Source organism: Halichoerus grypus, chromosome 1, assembly GCF_964656455.1.
Source record: "Halichoerus grypus chromosome 1, mHalGry1.hap1.1, whole genome shotgun sequence".
NCBI classification, from domain to species: Eukaryota; Metazoa; Chordata; class Mammalia; order Carnivora; family Phocidae; genus Halichoerus; species Halichoerus grypus.
This window is the reverse complement of record NC_135712.1, coordinates 212,745,933-212,765,567: the sequence shown is the minus strand read 5'-3', so window position 1 is coordinate 212,765,567 and position 19,635 is coordinate 212,745,933. Positions and strand designations below refer to the sequence as shown.

Genomic DNA, 19,635 nt, shown 5'->3' with positions numbered 1-19,635 from the left:
CGGCTCCCCCTTCGTGCCCCAGCGTCTGACTGGCTCGGCGTCTGGATCCACTCACCGGGTGACCTCCAGCTTGGGAAGAATAGCGGCTCCAACCCCGTGCTTCCCTCTGTGGACTCTGCTCCATCACCGACCCCCTTGGCCATGGAGGAGACTGACCAGGGCGTGAATCCCAGCCCCGCTTCAAACCCACTGTGTGACTCCATGGTGGCCGCCCCTGAGCTTTGGGTTCCTTACCTGTAGCTTGGGCTGATGACTCCCACACTTCAGAGAGGTGGCCCATGGCAGATGGCCAGCCACGGTCACAATTATCACTGAGGACGTGAGGCGGCCCCTGGAGGACCAGAGCCTCGGTTCTGGGCTCCAATCCCACTATGGCCCCTCAGGCCCTGTGTGATCTCGGACAAGCAACACCACCTCTCTGGGCCACTTTCCTTACCAGACTGTGTACCCGACGGAACGAGATCGCACGAGCCCTGCAGGCGCCCGCACGCCCCAGGGATGGACGGGGGCATGACAAATACTCCACCACCGGCCGGGGTCAGACGATCTTCCTTTAATACAAAGTCGATATATCTACATACGCAGAGGTGGGAAAACCACCCAGCTGCTTCCGTTTGAATAAACAGTGTTGAAAGCAAACGGCAGATCTGCTCTTGTACAAAGAGAAAAACTCACTTGCTCAGGGGTGGGGGTGGGGAATCCCATCCTTCTGCTTCTGCCCCAAAACTGTCCCATAGTCCCAGGGGGAAAGGGTCCCTGATCCGAGCAGAACATGGCCTCTCTCTCCCGGAAGAAGCGGGACCCCCTGTTTTGTTCAGTCCTCCTCCTCGGGGGCGGGAGATTGGGGGGGCTCAGGCGGCGGGGTTCGGGGTGGGGGTCACTGCCCTCTCCTCGGCGGTAGCACCCACACCAGTGGGTTTTTGAACCTGACGCTGGTGGGCCAGAAGCCCCTGTCCCCCCCCCCGCACCGCCCCACCCTCAGACCGGTCCTTGATATGTTTCAGAATTAAAAAAGGAAAAAAAAGAAAAAAAGAAAAATGCAAAAAAAAAGGGAAGAAACCAGGAGCACAAGGGCCTCCTGTTCTTGAGCGAGGCACACCTTCCGAGGACAGCGGCGGGAGGAAGCCAGGCCGCCAGGGGCGGGTCGCGGGCCCGCGCACCTGCCAACGCAACCGCCTCGCGAGAGCGTTCTCTGCGGTGAAAAAATAGACTTGTCTGTGAACGGAACAGGAATAAGCAAAGTTCTTTTTAAATTTGTTGACTGGCGAGTCTTTTTTTTTTTTTTTTCCTTTTTCGGTTTGTTTCTTCTTTAAAAAAAAAAATGAAAAAAAAAATACACTATTTAAAAAAAGAAATGTCACTGGATACAGTTACACGGAGTCTGAAAAGAAAGCTGAATTTTGCACCCCCGGCCCGGCGGCGCCCCGCAGGCTGCAGACCAGGAGGGCCCCCCCGGGGGGGGGAGGACTGGGGCTCAAGCGCACGGCCCTGCCCTCCTCTGGTTCCGGGGAGAACCCCTGTTTGCTCACTGCCCCCCCCCACCCCCCCAGGAATCTCTCGTTTGGAATTGGAAGGAAATGAGGAATGTGCCAAGTTTCGGAAGGCGGCTGCCGGTGCCAGGGAGGCTGCTGGGCCCTACACGGGGGGCTCGGGGGGCCGCATTGCTCCTGGAGGCCGTGCAGACACGTGGCCGCTCCCTCCTCCCGCCCTGGCCGGGGGTCCAGGCCTCCGGGGGCCCACCCGGCAGGGGCAGAGGCATCCGAGGCCGGTGGAGTCTGGCCGGCGGCGACCATGGCTTTAGGTTGCATAGTGGTCAAAGCTCCCGAGGTACTCGAGCGCGGCCTGGTAACAGAACTGGTACTCGTCCTGCGGGAGGGAGGGGGCGGGGGCTCGGTCAGGGCCTCTGCTGCCCTGTGGCCTCCCGGGGCCCCCCATCGCCCTCAGGAGCCGGCCCGCTGCCTGGTTCTTACAAGGGGCGGCGCCACACAGGCTGGGCTCTGGCCCCAGAACGGCCTCCCCTCTACCTGCCTGGAAGCCCCCTCCCCCTGCAGCAGGGCCCTCAGGGCTGGGGGTCCGACTCCAGCTTTGCCTCCCAAGTGACGGAAAGGGACAGCCTTGAGGACACTTGGAATGCCCACCACGTGATCCCAGGGAAGTCCCTTCTAGCTCTGGGCCTCACTTTCCCCATCTGGGGGCGGGGTGGATTTCCGGAACTCTGGCCCGTGTCAGGGTCCTGGCTGAGCCATGAACTTGCTGTGACTTTGGAACTGGGACGGACGCCTCTCTGCCCACTCTGTGGGCTGCTTCTCGGCTCTGGATTTCACTCTACTCTTGGGTCAAAAGGTAAAACTAATCCCCCTCTGGCCCTAAATGGCTGTCGAAGAACTTCTGCCCGCGACAACCCGGAGTCGAGGTGGACTGCACCCATCTCACAGAAGAGGAAACTGAGGCTCAGGGGAGCAGAGGTGTGGGGCCTGGCAGCCGGGGCCCCGCACGCGGCTCTCACCTCCGTCTGCACCATGGCCGGCCTCTGGGTCCGCAGCATCTTCACCGTCTGGAAGATGTCCACCACGCCCTCGTACCGCATGCGCTCCAGCACGATGCTGAGCGTGATGAAGACGCCCGTCCTGCCCACGCCGGCACTGTTGGGGGCGAGCACAGCCGTTCAGGGCTGGGTGCTCCGGACAGCCCCCTGGGACTGCCCGACTCCTCAGGCACGAAGAGAGCCCAAACTCGCGAGCCTGGGGGAGGCTCGAGGCCATGCTCGCTGGGCCTCAGTTACCCCAGCTGGGCTTGAGGGACAGCTCACCTGCAGTGGACGGAGATGGGGCCGTCCTGGCCGAACTGTTCCTTGGTCTTGTGCACTTGGCCGATGAAGTCAATGAAGCCCTCCCCTGACTTTGGCACGCCCTGTTCCGGCCAGTCCGTGAACTGGAACTGCCGGACCGTCCGGGACTGGCCATCCTGGAAGGAGACCAGCAGCGGTCATGGCTGGCTTCCCGCCCGGGCCGGCCTCCCGTCCCATCTTCTGTCTCCAGCCAACACCACCCTCCAGCATTCCCCATCTTCAGCCCCGTTTCCTGCCACCTGCCCTGGGGACTCGCTGTCTGTCAGCATCTAAGGGTGCCAACGCCACGCTCCTCCCCATCCACCAACCTCTGCATCTAGCAACGATGCCATCTTATATGCCAGCACCCACCGCCCGCCAGTCCACATGTCTGGTGCCATCCGCCGCGGCCAAAGTGACATCCAACACCACCGTTGGCCACCATCCTGCGGGGCACCCGACACCTGCCCTTCTCAGTGCCATTCTCTGCCGCCATGCTCCTGCATCCTCCTCCACTCTACCATCCGGAGCTCCATGCCATTCCATCACCTTCCACCCTTCACCACCCAACACCACGCCGTTGTCCACTGTCCACCCATTACTCACTCTCGTCTGTCACTTAAAAAGCACCAACCGACACCATCATCCCGCCTCTCACCACCCACGGCCGGTAACTAATCTGTGGCCACCACCACCCACCTTCCACGGACTTTCTCCATCCCCCCTTCCCACTCCCCAGCAGTGCCAGTCAACGCCGTCGCTCTCTGCCGGGCTCCAGCCATGGCGACCCAATGGCCCATTTCCCGTAGTTCATCACTAGTAAGCCTTCAGCCTCGCCATCTGTGGGCGTGGTCTTCCACGGACCTCCTCCATCCTTCCCTCACCCTCTGGGTTCCCAGTCATGCTCTCTCCACCCAAATGGTGCCATCCAGCGATACCCCCTCACCCCGACGGCCTCCATTCCCGCCTTCCTCGATCTGGTACCATCAACGGCACGAGTAGCATTGGTCAACGAACGTTCGTCATTCTCTGCTACCCAAAGTCATTTTCCATGGATTTTCTCACCCGCCACGGGCCAAACGCTTGCCCTTCTCCCAGCTCCTCTTCCCCCGCCCGGGGCTGAGAACACCTCCCCCTTTGCCAACCCGGGGGACCACGCTCTGCGGGCATTCTCCACCCTCTGTCACCTGCATTCACTCTCCAATCCCGCCTGCCTCCAACCCGACACTGTCCATGCTTGTCTCCCTCCACCACGTCCACCAGCACCATCCACGGGTTCTCCAGTCCCACGTCCGACCAATCCAACGGCACCGTCTTGCACCAGCCAAGCGCCATGACCAGCCACACTGGTGGTTCATCGGGCTTCGCCACCCACTGGCAACATCATGACTGACCCGCCCCCTCTCCCACCTCAGAGTGATCCTTTGTCTTCCCACTGGGCCACCTGCCACTGCCAGTCTCCACCAGCTGCCGGCAGACCACCCCCTTCTCCACAGAATCCTCACCTGCCGACACCGCCTACCCTTCGTTCCCCTCTCCCCGCTGCGTGCTGCGACCCAACCCCGCTATTCAAGACCCTCTTCCAGCCCACGGCTCCACGGCCCAGCCCCTGCACCCTCTGTCACGTCTCCCCCACCCCGCTTGCAGCGCTGCCACGCCGTCCTCCACAGGGAACGCCCCGCTCACGCCCTCTTACACCATCCCCTTGGACCTTGCTCCCTAGTGAGGGGTGCTGCACATGCTCCCGGGGGGACAGTGTGGGATCAGCACCGGGACGCAACGCTCTCTCCCACCTGTTTGGTGCTGGAGGGATTGGTCTACTTTGACAACCCAACCCCCACTGCTTATTCCTACCCCCAGGCCTTTGCTTCTACCCCCAACTAGGGAAGCCCTGTCCAGATCATGAGGTTCTGAGCAGCAGGACCAGGATTCCAGAATCTCCCAGCGATCCCTCCCCACACTCACCCGGGCGTCCGTGACCTTGAACTCCCGCAGGATATACTGAGGCATGTTGTATTCCGCCATCGGATCCACCACAAAGTACTGGTAACGGGCGGAGCGCTCGGCTGGCCAGTACTGGTGACATTTTTCCTGTGGAGGAGACGGCAGCTGCGGTCAGCCTGGCCTGAGTCCCGACCCCCGCCCTGGTCTGTGGCTCACCGGCCCCCCACCCCTGGTCCGTGGCTCACTGGCCCCCCACCCCTGGTCCGTGGCTCACCTGGCCACCCCCAACCCCCGTCTGTGGCTGACCCACCGCCCCCACTCCCGCCCCTGATCTGTGGCTCACCTGCCCCCCCCGCCCCTCATCTGTGCCTCACCCGCCACCCCCACCTCCGGTCCATGGCTCACCGGCCCCCCCCGCCCCTAGTCTGTGGCTCACCCACTGCCCCCACCCCCACCCCCGGTCTGTGGCTCACCTGCCCCCCCCAGCCCGTCTGTGGCTCACCTGCCACCCCCACCCCTGCCCCTGGTCTGTGGCTCACCCGCCACCCCCACCTCCGGTCCATGGCTCACCGGCCCCCCCCGCCCCTAGTCTGTGGCTCACCCACTGCCCCCACCCCCGCCCCCGGTCTGTGGCTCACCTGCCCCCCCCAGCCCGTCTGTGGCTCACCTGCCACCCCCACCCCTGCCCCTGGTCTGTGGCTCACCCGCCGCCCCCACCCCCGGCCCGTGGCTCACTGGCCCCCCACCCCTGGTCCGTGGCTCACCCAGCCACCCCCACCCCCTGTCTGTGGCTCACCCGGCCCCCCCCGCCCCCAGTCTGTGGCTCACCCGCCACCCCCCGCCCCTCATCTGTGGCTCACCCGCCACCCCCATACCCGCCCCTGGTCCGTGGCTCATCTGGCCCCCACCCCCACCCCCCATCCATGGCTCCCCTGGTACAACGCCCCCCGCCCCGTCCCCCCGGTCCGTGGCTCACCCGGCCCATCTCCCGCAGCTTGGTCAGCATCACTACGATGGTGGAGTTGTTCTCCCACAGCATGCGCCAGAAGTCCTCCGTGGTTTCCGCCAGTGGCCCCTGCGTCGCAATGTAGGCCTTCTGCTGCCTGTGGTGTGGGGCGTGTGAGACCAGGGCCAGTGGGCAGATGCAGGCCCAGGCGGGGGGCCGGCCTGATGCCGCGCGGTGGGTCGGGGCCCCAGCAGCCACACCTGCCATGCCCCTGCCTCCCCAGGAGTCGCCGGCCGGTGCCCTGTCCCCCTCCCCGTCTCGCCAAGCCTCCCCATAACCCTGTTTTGCACCCGGGGAAGCCATTGGCCTCAGGAAATGTTCTAGCGCCTCGAGGAGGCTGCAGAACGTCCCCTGACCTCTCCTGCCTTGCCCTCCACCCCCTCGAGGGCCAGTAAACTCCCTCTAGGCGTCTGCACGGACTAAGCTCTCGGTCACCGCCAGCCTTTGTGCAGGTGGGGCCTTCTGCCGCAACACCATCCCTCAGCCAGGGGTTCTCAACCTGGGCCCTGACATTCGCGGCTGCACCGTTCTCTGTGAGGGGCACCGTGGGGTGCTGAGCAGCATCCCCGGCCTCCGCCCGCCCCCACTCCCATTATGACAAAAATGTCCCCAGACACTGCCCAATTTTCCTTAGGTGGCAGAACTGCCCAGATTGAGAACCACTGATGTGAAAAGAACAGATGGAACCACGTTACAGACGGCAGCCATCCGTTAAATACACAGCTCAAGATTCCCTCCACCTCAGCCGCGACCGCACGAGGCCAGCGGGGTGTCCAGCTCTCCTTCCCACGTGAGGCTGGGGACCGCCGGGGCAAAGCGGGGGTACCTGTAGCCATCGATGAAGCTGGCGTTGATATAGTCGGAGCCCTCCACCCCTCGGATAGGCTGCAGACAGACCCGCGTGCTCTCGTAGGGCATGATGTTTACCAGGCGGTTCTTGAACTTGTTACAAGGCAGATTGGCACTGATGAAGCGGGACGTGTGGGCTTTGGAGTTGGCCAGCCGCTGTGGGGACAGAGGAAGGCGGGGGTCAACAGCTGGAGGACCTCCAGCGGGGGGGGGCGGCGCGGCTGTGTTCTCCGGGCACCGGAGCGCGGAGGGTGGAGCGTGCGGGGGCGGGGCAGGGGGACAGCCCGGACCTCCAGCTCCTCACCACGCCCCCAACGCCCACCGGGAACGCCCCCCGACCTTGAACTCGAGCTCCATGCCGGTGACATGCTCGCCGGGCTCCACCTGCGCCAGCTTCTGGATGTAGGCGTAGAGGCTGCGGGCGGGCACCTCCGTGGTGCCGCAGCCCACGGCCTCCAGCAGCGCCTCGTGGATGAAGCTGTACTGGTCCTCGGTCTGCACCATGTAGTTGCGCTGCGAGCGCATGAGCGTCACGTGGCCGTACACGTCCACCGTCTTCTCCGGCTTGATCCGCTCCAGCATGGCATCGATGACGATGAAGCAGCCGGTGCGGCCCACGCCGGCACTGCGGGGACGGGCACGGCGGTCAGGAAGGCCGAAGGAGGCCCCGGGGCGGGAGCGGGGGGCGGCCGGGGGTACCTGCAGTGCACGACCACGGGGCCCGCGTCCGGCGGGTTACAGGTTTTCACTCTCCGCAGGAAAGCCAGGAATGGCGTCGGGTACTCGGGCACCCCGTGGTCCGGCCACGCCGTGAACTGGAACTGGCGGACCTCACGTTTCTCACTGGAGCCATTCTGGGGGCCACAGGGACAGAGCCGGTCACAGCAGCGCTCCGTGCACGGACAGAGGATGCCAAATTCACGCCCAGGGGCCCGGCTGCCTCACGTACTCGGCGGGGCGGGGGTTGGGGGCTGGGGGGGGGGGGAGACCCTCACCGGGTGTATCACAGTGTGGCCAACATCATGCCCCGACTTTCTCCCCAAATCCGCCCCCATCTCAGCTGGTGGCGGCTCCATCCCTCCAGGCGCTCTGCCCAGGACTCAGGAGTCCCCCTTGATTCACTGCCCCTCCCACATCCGACCGGCTCTGCCTTCATCTATCCCAAACCTGCTCGCTTCTCACCCCCTCCGTGGCGGCCTTCCTGGTCCAGTCTCCTCCACCCCGAAACCCCCTCCTCTCGTTCTCGCCCCAACAGTCTGCCCTCCCCACAGTGGCCACCAGAGGGCGCCGGTGAGTGCCTGAGTCAGTTCTGCCCCCACCCCCACCCCCCAACAGGGCTCCCATCCACCTTAGGGTAAAAGCCCAGCCTCCCCTCCTCCCTCTCTCCCCCTCACTCATTCTGCTAAAACCATAATACAGGCCTCCTCATTGTTTCTCCATCATGCCAGGAACGGTCCTGCCCCAGGACCTTTGCATGGGCTGAGCCTCTGCCAGGAATGCTGTTTTCCCAGATCTCTTGGCTCCCTTCCTCACCATCTCCAGGTCCCCTGACATATACTTTATTTTTCTCCTTCTACGTGTAAGATTTGTCCTTTTACATATTGACTGTCAATGCCTTGTCAACTAAACTAAGCTCCAAAAGGGCAAGACATTTTGTCTGTCTTGGTCCTTGCTGTGTCTTGGTGCCCAAATCAGGGCCTGACACACGGTGGGTGTTTAGTGTTGACAGAGGACCTGGCTGGAGTCTGGGGAACACTGTGGTGCCCGCACCCTCCCCTCCCCATGCTAACAATGAAAAAATGTCCTCCGGATGGCAAACTGCCCCAGTCGAGAACCAGTGACATAGAACACAGATGGAACCATGTAACTGACAACAGCCATCAGTTAAACACACGTCTTAAGATTCCCTCTGCCCCAGGCCTGACTGCCCAGACTAGCAGGGACTCTCTAGCTTTGTCTGCCACCCATCACGGGCCTAGGCTGGGTGAGGCCAGAGGGCAAGGAGGGAGGGAAGGCCTGGGACGTAACTGATGGCAAGGGGACGACAGGCTCATTGCTACGTTAGGTTCTGCTGGTTTTGTCCTGATGTGGCTGGACACAGGAGGTCCCTCCTCTGAGCCTCAGCTTCCCTACCAGTGGGCTTCGAGAGAATGTGGTCAGCCTGGGCTCCCCGATGGGGAGCTCCCAGGACAGAAGCTGGAGCCTTCTGTCTGCCTCTTCCACCCCCAACACCCCCTCCCGCAGGCCCCAGCCCAGGCCGGGCCCTACCTTGTGCAAAGAGAACGTCCGGACACAGAACGTGGCCAGCTCGATGGTGTCCAGCAGCGTGACCTGGATGAAGCCATATGTCTCCGTGCCCCTGTTGGGCCAGTACTGATCACACTTGATCTGTAGAAGGCGGGAGAATGGAAGTGAGCATGGGCTGGCGCCGGCCGGGGGCGCGGGGGCTGCAGGGTCCGGGCCCCACCCGTGATTTCTCCTCTAGCCGCGTCATCATGACGATGGTAGCCGAACGCTGTTCCCACACCATACGCCAGAAGTCGCCGAAGGTCTCCGGCAGCGGCCCCTGCGTGGCGATGTACGCGTTCTGTCGCCGGTAGCCGTCCACGTAGTTGGCGTTGATGTAATCACTGCCCACGATGCCTACAGCAGAGACAGACGCCAGAGATCAGCGGGCGTGCTGCCGTCCCCTACACGGGTTCTATCTGGCCTACCGCTTCCTGGGAGCCCTCCCGGACTGCCCCAAGCTGCCCCCACAGGAACCATGGAGCCTGAATGTTGCGGTTTCTCTGCCCCCGCACCACCGTCGCTGGGGGCCAGACTGCTCTCTGGGGTGGGGCTGTCCCTGTGCACTGCAGGGTCTGAGCGGCGTCTCAGACCTCTAAATGCAGCCAGCTCCCTGTCCCCCGGAACGTGAACACGAAAATGCCCTCAGACATCGCCCAACGTTCCCTGGGCACCGAGAACCACTGATGCGGAGGGACAGATGGAAACGTGTTACGGACAGCAACCATCAGTTAAACACATATCCAAAACTTCCCAGTAGCTTCTGGCTGGAGCTGGACCAGGCCTGTGAGCAGCATCTGGCCTCAGTTTCCCTAATCTGTGCCCTTGCTCGTCCGCACTGGCCCTGCCGCGTGGCCAAGTGGAGGCACGGTGTCTGTGCGCTCTCCCTGGCCTGGGGAAGGGCGGATGGGGCCTGGGCAGCTACCTTCAATGGGCTGGAGGATGACGCGCGAGTGGTCGTACGCGATGACGTTGGCATAGCGGTTCTTGGGTTTGTTCACTTCCAGGTTGGAATGTTCCCACGTGAACTGCTGGCCCGGATCAATGGACTGTAGGGGAAGGTGAGGTGGGAGGCATCAGGGTGGGGCGCTGGGGGGCCAGGGTGGGGGCAGGAGGCGGGGGCTAGCTCACCTCGTACTCCTGGGAGAGCTTGAGGCTGTCATTAGCCTTGAGGCGTTCCGTGTGCTCCGCCATGTCTGCGATGGGGATCGGGGGGTGGCTGAGCATGCCTGTGGGGAGAGCAGACCCCACGGTGCGGCCGGTCACGCGGGAGCCAGCCTGGGGGCCGGGGGCCAGGGGGCGGGGGGCGTTCTACAGTGTGAGTCTGTGATGGACGCGCTGTGGTTAGAGCGAGTGGCGGGGGAGGGGAGGGTTCAGGACGGCCCACGCTGGGGCCGGGAGCCCAGGCTTGCGGGTCTGTCTGCAGGTGGAGCGTTTGAGGAGCGGCTCCCAGCTGAGTCTGACACCCCCGGCTCGTGATGTCCGCCTATCCCAGTGCCCCCAATCCAGCTGGGGATGCAGGGACCGGGGAAGGGTCGCCCTGGAAGACTCCAAGCTCCTAGTGCCTCGTGGCAAGAAGGAGGCGGGTGACACAGAAATGAAGAAGCAGATGCGGCTGGCTGGGCCTCTGGAAACCTCGCTCCCCAGGCCACGGGCCGGTGAGGGACACCCCTGTCTGACCCTCTGGGATCAGAGGGACTGCGAGGTCTGCTGCCAGGGAGTGCTGAGACACTGGGGAGGGGAGATGGTGTGTGTGTGCTGGGGGGGGGTTCCCCATCTCTCTATGTGCCTGCATCATTTCTCCATCTGGTGCATGGGATGGTGTGGGGTGGGCCTGGCTCTTTCTCCCCAATGTCTGGGTCTGCAAGACCCGTCTCCTCTCCTGGGGCGCAGTGGGCTGAGCTACGTGCCGGCCCAGAAGTACAACATGGCCAGGCCAGCTGGTAAACATCAGCGTCCCCAGCCCCCCGGGCGCTCCCCAAGAGCCCTTACCTAAGGAGTGAAGCTGGGGTTCTGTCACGCAGGATGACCCCCCCGCACCCCCACCTACAAGCAGTCACAACCAGCGACCTAAGGGCCCAACAGACCAGAACCCCGACTCCCCTGAGAAGCCAGCGCAGGACAGGTGGACAGAGATCAGGAGGCGGGATGGAGAACCAAAGATGAAAACAAACAGGGGGTGTGGGGGGGGGCGCGAAAGGAAGCCGAGAACAGAGAGACACAGGAACTAACTTTCAAAGTGAAACCCCGGCTCTCTGAGGGGGCTGCTGAGGCCCGAATCTGCAGAAACAGCAAACAATAAATAAATGAAAACACACAGGGGGCCCCCGCCTCCCCCATCCCTCACTGGATGCACGCACAATGGCCGGCCGACAGACGCAAAGGGCAGAGCGACTGCAATGGGAGACGCACGCTGCCCGGGCCCCACCCCGAGGACCTACGGGAGCTGCTGTGGATCCCTCCTACCAGACTGCACCCAGTCCTGGTTCTCAGCTGTGACTTCGGGAAGATCCCAAAGCTCTCGGCCTTTTGTCAATGTGTCCCCTCAGACCAACCTGGCCTTGGGTCCCCTGTTGGGGTCAGCAGAGGAGATTTCAGATGAGGTGCAAGAGGGTGAGGGCGAAACCTGGGGGCAGGGGAAGGACCTACGGGCCCATGCCATAAGCTTTAAGAAGGACAGCAACTATCAGTTAAATATGGGTGTTAAAAATCATCATTTGGATGAAAATAGAACTGACACGACCTGGTCCAGAGACAGAAAAGAGAAGGGAGTACGTTAGGAGTGCCATATGGGACCTTTCGTGATCCCTTATGGCAGACTGCTGCCATCAGTTACACCTGATCTTAGCCAGAAGGCTGAGAAGTGACAGGAACCATCAGTTAAATATAAGTGACCAAAATCCTCATTTGGATAAAAACAGAACTGATGTGAGACAGTCCAGCAACAGAAAAGAGAAAGGAGTATATTAAGAACAGCACGTGAGGCCATGCACGAGCCCTTAAGGAGGACTGCAGCCATCGGTAACATACAAACGTTTAAAATCTCTGTTTGGTTGGAAACAATTATTATGAGACAGGAAGTAGACAGGAAGTTCAGAGACAGGAAGTAGAGACTGGATGCAGGGAGAGGGACAGATGGAACCATGCTGTGACCTCATAAGGAGAACAGCAGCCATCAGTTAAATGGAAACCTCCTTATTTGGTTGGAAGTAGTTGGCATGAGCCCATTAAGAGGGATAAGATGAGGGAGTATGTGGATCACTGTACATGAAGATGATCAAGGACAAGACCCTGGTTCATTCAGTTCTCCCTCCAGGCATGGCCGGTGACCTTAAGGGACTCGTGTGAATATACAGGGAACTGTGAAGAGGCAGGCGAGCATGAGCATCTGTGGACGAGAGACATGCAGCGCACATGGGAGGCAAAATCTCTGTACCTCGCCGGGGGGACAGCCCACGGGAGTGTGGAGAAAGGCCAAGGAAAAACCCGAATGCCCACCCCTGAGCGTCCCTAAGACCAGTGGGAACCAGAAGCATAGCTCCTTCTGCTAGAAGAAAGGAGGGTTCTTTGGCTTGTTTCGTTTTTAAGGGGTCCATTCTGCTCAGATGACCCCAACCACCAGTGAAACACAGCTTTGCAAAAGCCTCACTTGGTTGTAAACCAGAACCCGTCCATGGAATTTCTAGATCCACAGAGGGATTTGGGAATCGGGCATTTCGCTGCACCAAACCGCTCAGCAGGGGCAGATGAGGTTCCACCGAGGGGGCCGCTTCCTCGTCTCTCATGCTACCTCCCCCCCGTGGTGTTGATCCTGGCACCTGGGATACACACGTACCTGGCGTCTGGAAGTTAATACGTCTCATTTCTACAGGGTCCTTGGGGTGGTGGGGGGCGAGGTCAGCGTTGTTCAGGAGGCATTTGGTGCGGGGCTCTGAGTCCTTGCGTTTACTTTGTGGGAGCAAGCAGAAGACTCCTTGAGTACCGGCGTGTGTCCAAAGACGCACGTGTACACGCGTGAACGCCGATCAGGTACCGCCGAGTGAGGGACCCGGCCGGGGGAAAAGGGGCCGTGTACGCGCATGGTTGGGGTTCCCAGGACCGCACATGGACACGCGTGCAGCCTGCCGGCACAGCTGAGTGTCCCCTCACCCCACGGGCATGGCACCACCCCAATCCCTCTCCTCGGCCTCTTGCCTGAAGCCTCCCAAGGACGGGACCGGTTCTTACCTGTCAGGTTTGCTGCTCCCGAAAGGAGACACAGGTTAGAAGGAGGGAAAAGAAGACAGGTGAGGGCGTGCTGGCCACAAAGCACCTGTTCTGTGACGGCGGGTGGCTTTCTTAACCTCCCAGAGCCTCGGGCTCCTCTGGAAAATGGGGCTAATCCTTCCTGCTTGGGTCCCCACCACAAGGAAGAATGTCTCGGCCTTCCCTTTCTAAGGTGAGATGTGTCCCGTGTGGCCACCACAGTTATTCTCCTTGCTAAACTGGACAGAGGTGGCCTCCACCCCAAATCATCCTGCTGAGTGGCGTGCGGACCTTGAGAGGAGTCAAGTCACTGGCCTGGTCTGTGTGACTTTGATCCAGTGGCTTAACCTCTCTGAGCCAGGGTTTTTCTATCTGTATGGCAGAGGACCTCTGTGGTCATCCTGTGCAATCAGCCTTCCCTGGGCCTTCCAGACCCTCCTTCCTTTTCCAGGGAGCCCTCCCTCTTGTCAAGTGGGGAGTGCAAAGTGGCTCACTTCTTGTAGAGCAAGATGGCGATAACGATGCAGATAATGAAGACCACAGCCAGCACAGGCCCGATCACCCAGATGAGCCCCTCCTCGCCATCCACGATGGGCTGCGGGTCTGGGTTATCCAGCTGGAAGGGATCTGAGAAGGGGCTGGCTGCAAATGTCTATGGGCAACAGAACGGGAGGGGCCTCCATCAGTGTCCATCCTACTCACAGTGGCCAAAGGAGTCTTCTTCCAGCACAAACCTATGTCCCTCCCCTACTCTAAATCCTCCTATGATTCCCGAGAACCCGGGCCCTGGTGCTCTGCATTGGCCTGGCCCTTTGCCAGTCTCTGCTCTCCCTACTGCTCTCTGGGCTTCAGCCACTCTGAAGTCCTTTTTGTTCCTCTCGCACGGCACCTCTAGACCTCTGCGCATGCAAATCCTGAAGATATCTTGTCTTGGTTGAACTCCTACACAGCCACCAAAGCCCTAGGTCCCAAGTCCCTTCCTCTAAAAAGTCTTCCCCTTGGGGTATCCCCAACCTCAAGTCCTTCCCCCTGCCTAGCCCTGATCATGGGAAGCTGGCAGGATCTGTGTCTGGTTCTGAGGTCGGGGCCCCGGGGGCTGAGTCCACGTCAGGGCCTGTGCGCTCGGAGGGTGGGGCTGGACGAAGGCAGACACCATTTGGGACTTACAGGCTCGCTCTTCTGCAGCACTGCAAGCACAAAGAGGACATATCGGTGGCCAGGCTCCAAGCCCCTGTTGTCAAAGCCACCGTACTGCTTCTGGTCGCCGGGGTGGAAGGTGGACGGCAACATCGAGAAGCGAGCCGCAATGTAGGGGCGGGGCGCCTCCAGCTGGCGAGAGTGCCTCAGGCTGCGCCTCTGCAGCCGTGAGATATCCTGGATGAGCTGTGGGAACAGAGGCATGGGGTGCTCAGAGGCTGGCCAGCAGCAACAGGGCTTCCAAAAATCAGGACAGGGTCTGGGCCAGGCAGGTCTGGGCCCCACCTCACCTCCTCCAGATCCATGTCTTCCGGGCTGCCCAGAGGGGTCAGGAACTGGCCACCACGAGACTTGCGCAGTGGCACCATCACAATGAAGTAGTTCCTGTAGGGAGATGAAGGGTCGGGGGCCACGTCCAAAGAATGCCTGCTGGAGGTGGGTGGGGGAGTCCCTGTGCTCTGAACCTTCCCTTCTGCTTCTACGCCCCTAGAACCCAGCCATATAGGACTATAGTTCCCGATTCAAGCCTCCAGGCTTTTGAGTATGTGGTTCCTTCTGCCTAGAGAGGCTATCCCAATTATATTTCTTGAACTCCTACACATCCTTCAAAGCCCCAGCTTCCATACCCACACATCCTTGTAGTCCTTAATTCTTCTCTGCTTCCCAGGCAGAGTCCTCCTCTCTCCACCGGGGACTCTCAACCCTAGTGCCTCTCACTATCACACCACAGGTCTGAAAATGTCTGTCTCCAGTTCTGTCTCCCCACCAGCCTGGGAAACCAGACCCCAAAGAAGGTCAGGTACACAAGGGTATCAGAAATGTTGGAGGAGAGGCCACATTTAGTGACGGTGCCCATGAGAAGCATCTGGACAACCACACAGGCTGGGGCTGACGTGACCCACATTTTAGACACAGGTGAGGATGCTGAAGCACAGAGAGGTCAGGTGGCTGGCCCCAGTCACAAAGCTGGCTAAGGGAGGGGTGGGGGGGAGGAATCCCTGGGGGCAGTGGGGTGGTTTTGATCATACTGGACAGGCACAGGGCTCTGGCCGTCAGGCAGATACACCATGATGAAGCCGTCGGAGTCAGGCTTGGGGGCCACGCTGGGCTTGGCACTGAGCAGGTTGAAGGCGGTCCAGGCAGTAACGGTCTGCTGAAGGCCACCCAGGCTGCTGCCTCGGTTGGTCAACACGAAGTTGTAGAAGGTGTTGGGCTTGAGGTGCGTGATGAGCTTTTTGGTGGTACGGCCATCCACGTCCAGTGTGAGCCCGTTGTACTGGATCTGCGGGCCAGGGCTGGCTCAGTGGGGGTTCTGCGCTGAGCCTGACCCTGAGTCTTGATCCCAGATGGAGCCGTAATCCCAGCTGAGCCCCAACTCTAAGCCCAGTGTTGACTGAGCCCTAATCCCAGAATAAGCCTCAGCCCTAAGCTAACCCCTGACCCTAGACAGATCCTCAATCCCAGCCGAGGCCCAGCTCTGAGCAGGTCCCAATTCTGACTGACCCTTAATCCCAGAGTGAGCCCCAATCCTAGATGGAGGCTCAATCCCAGCTAAGTCCCAACTCTGACCAAGCCCTAATCACAGACTGAGTCCCAATCCTGACTGAGTTCTGACCTCAGCCTGGATCCTAGGCTAAATCTCCATGCTAGGCAGATCCTCAATCCCAACTGAGCCCTGACCCGACTGAGAACCAACCTTGAATGAGCCCCAATCCTTATGAACCCCTAATCTCAGACTGAGCCCTAATCCCGAACTGAGCCTCAATCCCAGGTTAAGTCTTGACTACAGCCTCAGTCTCAATCCCAGCTGAGCCCTGATCCCACTCAGCCCTGAGTCCAGCTGATTCCCAACCCCTAACCTGGCCTGCCTGCTCCCGGGGTGGGGGTGGGGGAGCGTGGGGGGGGGGCGCTGCACCTTGTAGGGCGTGGGTGAGTTGTAGTTGTCAGGAAACTCCCAGCTGAGCAGGACTGATGTCTTCATGATCATCTTCACCTTGAAGTTCTTGGGTGAGACTGTGCCGGGCAGCAGCCGAGTGGGAGAGAACAGGAAAGAGGACCCGTGAGTGCCGGGGGTAGCGCGGGGTGGGCCGGGGGGGTGGGGTGGGGCGGCCCAGGCGCTCCCTGTCCTCCGCTGTGCCTGTGCCCATGGCCTTCCTGCCTGGCCCTGCCTGGCCCTGTCCCAGGTCCCTGCCGGGGTGGGGGGAGACGGCGCTGCTGCAGAGAAGAGGAGGAGCAGGAGGGGGAGGGGGAGGGGGGTCGGTGGGGGCGGTGGTGCCACCTAGGCACGTCCCACCTTTGCCAACGCCGGAGCCTCGGGGTCCGGACTCGCCTCGAGTGTCCACAAGGAAGCAGAAAAGTGACCACTTACCTGGGCGGGGGAGAGGGAGGGGGCTGGGGTGGGGGTGGGCACGAGGCCCGGTCCGGCTCTGGTGCGGGGATCGCCGCGCGCCTACCTTGGTCCCGCAGGAATGTCCGGTAGCGGACGGGGGGGCTGTAGGGGCCGGGGCCCTGGCGCGTGTGGGCCCGCACTTGGAGGTCATACGCCGTGTCGGGCTTGAGGCCCTGCAGCGTGAGCACATTCTCGGCGCCCGCCTCGGCCGCCGCCGGCAGCTCGGTCTCTCGGGCGGGGCCCAAGGCTCCGGCCTCCCGCACAGCCACCGTGTACTTGACAATGGCCCCGTTGCGCTCGGCGGGCACGGGCGGCAGCCAGCGGAGCAGGACGGTGCCAGCCGAGGCATTTCCAGCTGCCTCGAGGATCTGCGGGTGGCCACGGGGAGTGTCCTCGGGGATGCTCAGGACCTCGGCCGCCTCCTCGCCCAGGCCTCCTCGGCTCCGGGCCGCCAGCCGAAACACGTACGTGGCCCCTTTATGCACACCCAGCGCCGTATAGTGGTCCTCGGTAGGTGGGAACTCCAGCGTGGCCAGGGGCGAGTCCTCACGGCCGAACTGCAGGCGGTAGCCCAGCACCTGGTCCTCGGTGGTGCTGGCTGGGGGCTCCCAGCGTGCCAGCAGGCTGCCCTCGGGGGTCTGCTGCACCGACAGGGTGGGGCGGCCCAGCACTGCGGGGAGACAGGGGGCGTGTCAGGGCCACGTGGCCCATCCAAGTTGGGCAGCAGGGGGTGCCCCTTGGCAGCAATTTTTATTTTATGTATTTATTTTGTTAACGTTTTATTTATTTGAGTGAGAGAGAGAGATAGAGAGAGAGCACAAAAATGGGGAGGGTCACAGGGAGAAGCAGACTCCCTGCTGAGCAGGGAAGCCCGATGCAGGGCTCGATCCCAGCACCCCAGGATCATGACCTGAGCTGAAGGCAGATGCTTAACTGACCGAGCCATCCAGGTGCCCCTGGGGCTGCAATTTTTAAAAGCGGGTCTCAGGGACGCTGAACTCCAAAGCAAAGACTTGAAGGAAGCGAGGGAGGCAGGAAGACCTGGTGGAAATGGTGTTCCAGGCAAGGAATAGCCTGTGCAAAGGCCCCGAGGTGGCACTGTGCTGGGTGAGTGGAAGGAAGAGTGAGGAGGCTGGGGACTCAGAGAACCTGATAAAGGAAAATGTTTTCGGATGCCAAAGCAGGTCCTCATACGTTTACCTCTTCTTCTTTTTTTTTTTTTTTTAAAGATTTTATTTATTTATTTGAGACAGAATGAGAGAGAGAGAGAGAGCACATGAGAGGGGGGAGGGTCAGAGGGAGAAGCAGACTCCCCACCGAGCAGGGATCCCGATGTGGGACTCGATCCCGGGACTCCAGGATCATGACCTGAGCCGAAGGCAGTCGCTTAACCAACTGAGCCACCCAGGCGCCCCTACCTCTTCTTCTTATTCATAAGTCACTCACCTCTTGTCTCACTGATTTGCCTCTTGCCTCCTGCTGGCACATGATTAATACCCATGGGATACAGGAATGTTTCAAAACCCTGCCCTTGCCCCAAGGTTCTCATGGTCTGGGTAGTAATCGATGTGCCAAGGTCCCAGTAAGTCCGGCAGGAGAGAAGCTCTACAAATAAAACCAGTCTTCTCCTCTTGCAGGACTTATCAGGACCTTTCGGGAACTGTGCTCTGAGCAGTCACAGCATATGCAGTGGGTCTGCTTGGCAAGCACGGCTGTAGTGCAATGTCCCTGAGAGAAGAGGGAAAATCAGGGGAGGCTTCTTGAAGGAGGTACGTGGGTGCTGGACACCGAAGGATACAGAGACTAGGCAGACGGAGAGAACAGCATGGACACGGACCGGCGGCAGCATGGGGAGGGGCTGTGTCCAGCTGGCATGGAATGTCGGGCTCTGTGGGCTGAGGGAGGGTCCCTGGGGAAGGGGTGGGTGCGGGATGTGAGGTGGAGGGCTCGGGGCCTGTCATCCCTGAAACACCCTTGCCTCGGCTGTGCCATCTGTCCACAACACCCTCCCCTTACGTTTTCATGGCTGCCTCACCCCCTCCTCAATGTTGGCTGAGGTAAAAAACAGTCCCTTGGGACTGATGGTAGGGGCCTGGCGGGGCCAGAAAGGGAAACTGAGGCAGGGCTGCTCGGAGAAGAGGCTTCATGGTGCAGTGGGGGCGATGGGCACACCACCTCCAAACAACCCACCCAGGGTGATCAGAGCTGTGATGCGGGAAGGGGGGCGCTGGGGCTGCCCAGGAGGGAGCACTGGACCGAGACTGTGGGCAGGGGGCAGGGTGAGGAAAGGTATCCAGGCAGAAGGAACAGCCCGGGCGAAGCCGGGACGGGACGGAGGCCTAGTCATGGTTTCCATCCGGCTGGAGCTAAGCAGGCAGGGAAGCCAGTGAGGAGGAAGTTGTGGGACTGGCTGGCCTCCTGAGTGGCCCCCACGCCTCTGATCTCACTGGCCCCGCTGCCCAGTGCTCTCTCCCTGCATGAGCTCAAAAACTCCGTGGCATGCTCTGGGGGCAAAGGGCCATGGTGGGGAGGGGGGTGAGACGGGGGCGGGGGGAGGATCCTACCTGCTCCCTTGGTCACGACCACCTTGGGTTTGCTGCGAGCACCATCACCTTTCATGGTGTAGGCGGCTACCGTGATGGAGTAGGCGGTCTCAGGCTGCAGGTTTGTGATGACCATCTCCTGCAGGCAGGGATGGGGGTAAGCGACGCAACTGGGGTTGAGACCGGCCCTGCCCACCCGCCCTCCCAGGGCTGGGGTCAAGCAAGGTGGACGTGGGGCCTGGTCTGCAGGCAGAGGCGTGTATCCGAGCTCATGCACAGACCCCAACACACCGCACGTCATGCGAAGACGGGCACACGAAGCCTGGTACCCCATCACCTTCTACCTGGA

General features: G+C 61.2%; 1 protein-coding gene across 1 annotated transcript in view; it reads right to left on the bottom strand.

Annotated features, from left to right (window-relative positions):
- Positions 1-533: 533 nt before the first annotated feature.
- Positions 534-19,635, bottom strand: part of PTPRS (protein tyrosine phosphatase receptor type S) — a 99,927-nt gene continuing 80,825 nt past the window's right edge. The window contains exons 14-35 of the mRNA XM_078057154.1: positions 19,308-19,425; positions 16,808-17,413; positions 16,270-16,367; positions 15,383-15,636; positions 14,645-14,738; positions 14,325-14,540; positions 13,652-13,809; positions 13,140-13,151; positions 12,748-12,860; positions 11,145-11,192; positions 10,044-10,141; positions 9,838-9,961; positions 9,094-9,269; positions 8,895-9,014; positions 7,326-7,480; positions 6,966-7,251; positions 6,604-6,782; positions 5,748-5,874; positions 4,793-4,918; positions 2,810-2,964; positions 2,507-2,642; positions 534-1,866 (exon numbers count right to left, since the gene is read on the bottom strand). Coding sequence (XP_077913280.1) covers positions 1,798-1,866; positions 2,507-2,642; positions 2,810-2,964; positions 4,793-4,918; positions 5,748-5,874; positions 6,604-6,782; positions 6,966-7,251; positions 7,326-7,480; positions 8,895-9,014; positions 9,094-9,269; positions 9,838-9,961; positions 10,044-10,141; positions 11,145-11,192; positions 12,748-12,860; positions 13,140-13,151; positions 13,652-13,809; positions 14,325-14,540; positions 14,645-14,738; positions 15,383-15,636; positions 16,270-16,367; positions 16,808-17,413; positions 19,308-19,425 — 3,468 coding nt within the window. The 3' untranslated portion in view covers positions 534-1,797. The remainder of the gene's footprint in view (positions 1,867-2,506; positions 2,643-2,809; positions 2,965-4,792; positions 4,919-5,747; positions 5,875-6,603; positions 6,783-6,965; positions 7,252-7,325; positions 7,481-8,894; positions 9,015-9,093; positions 9,270-9,837; positions 9,962-10,043; positions 10,142-11,144; positions 11,193-12,747; positions 12,861-13,139; positions 13,152-13,651; positions 13,810-14,324; positions 14,541-14,644; positions 14,739-15,382; positions 15,637-16,269; positions 16,368-16,807; positions 17,414-19,307; positions 19,426-19,635) is intronic.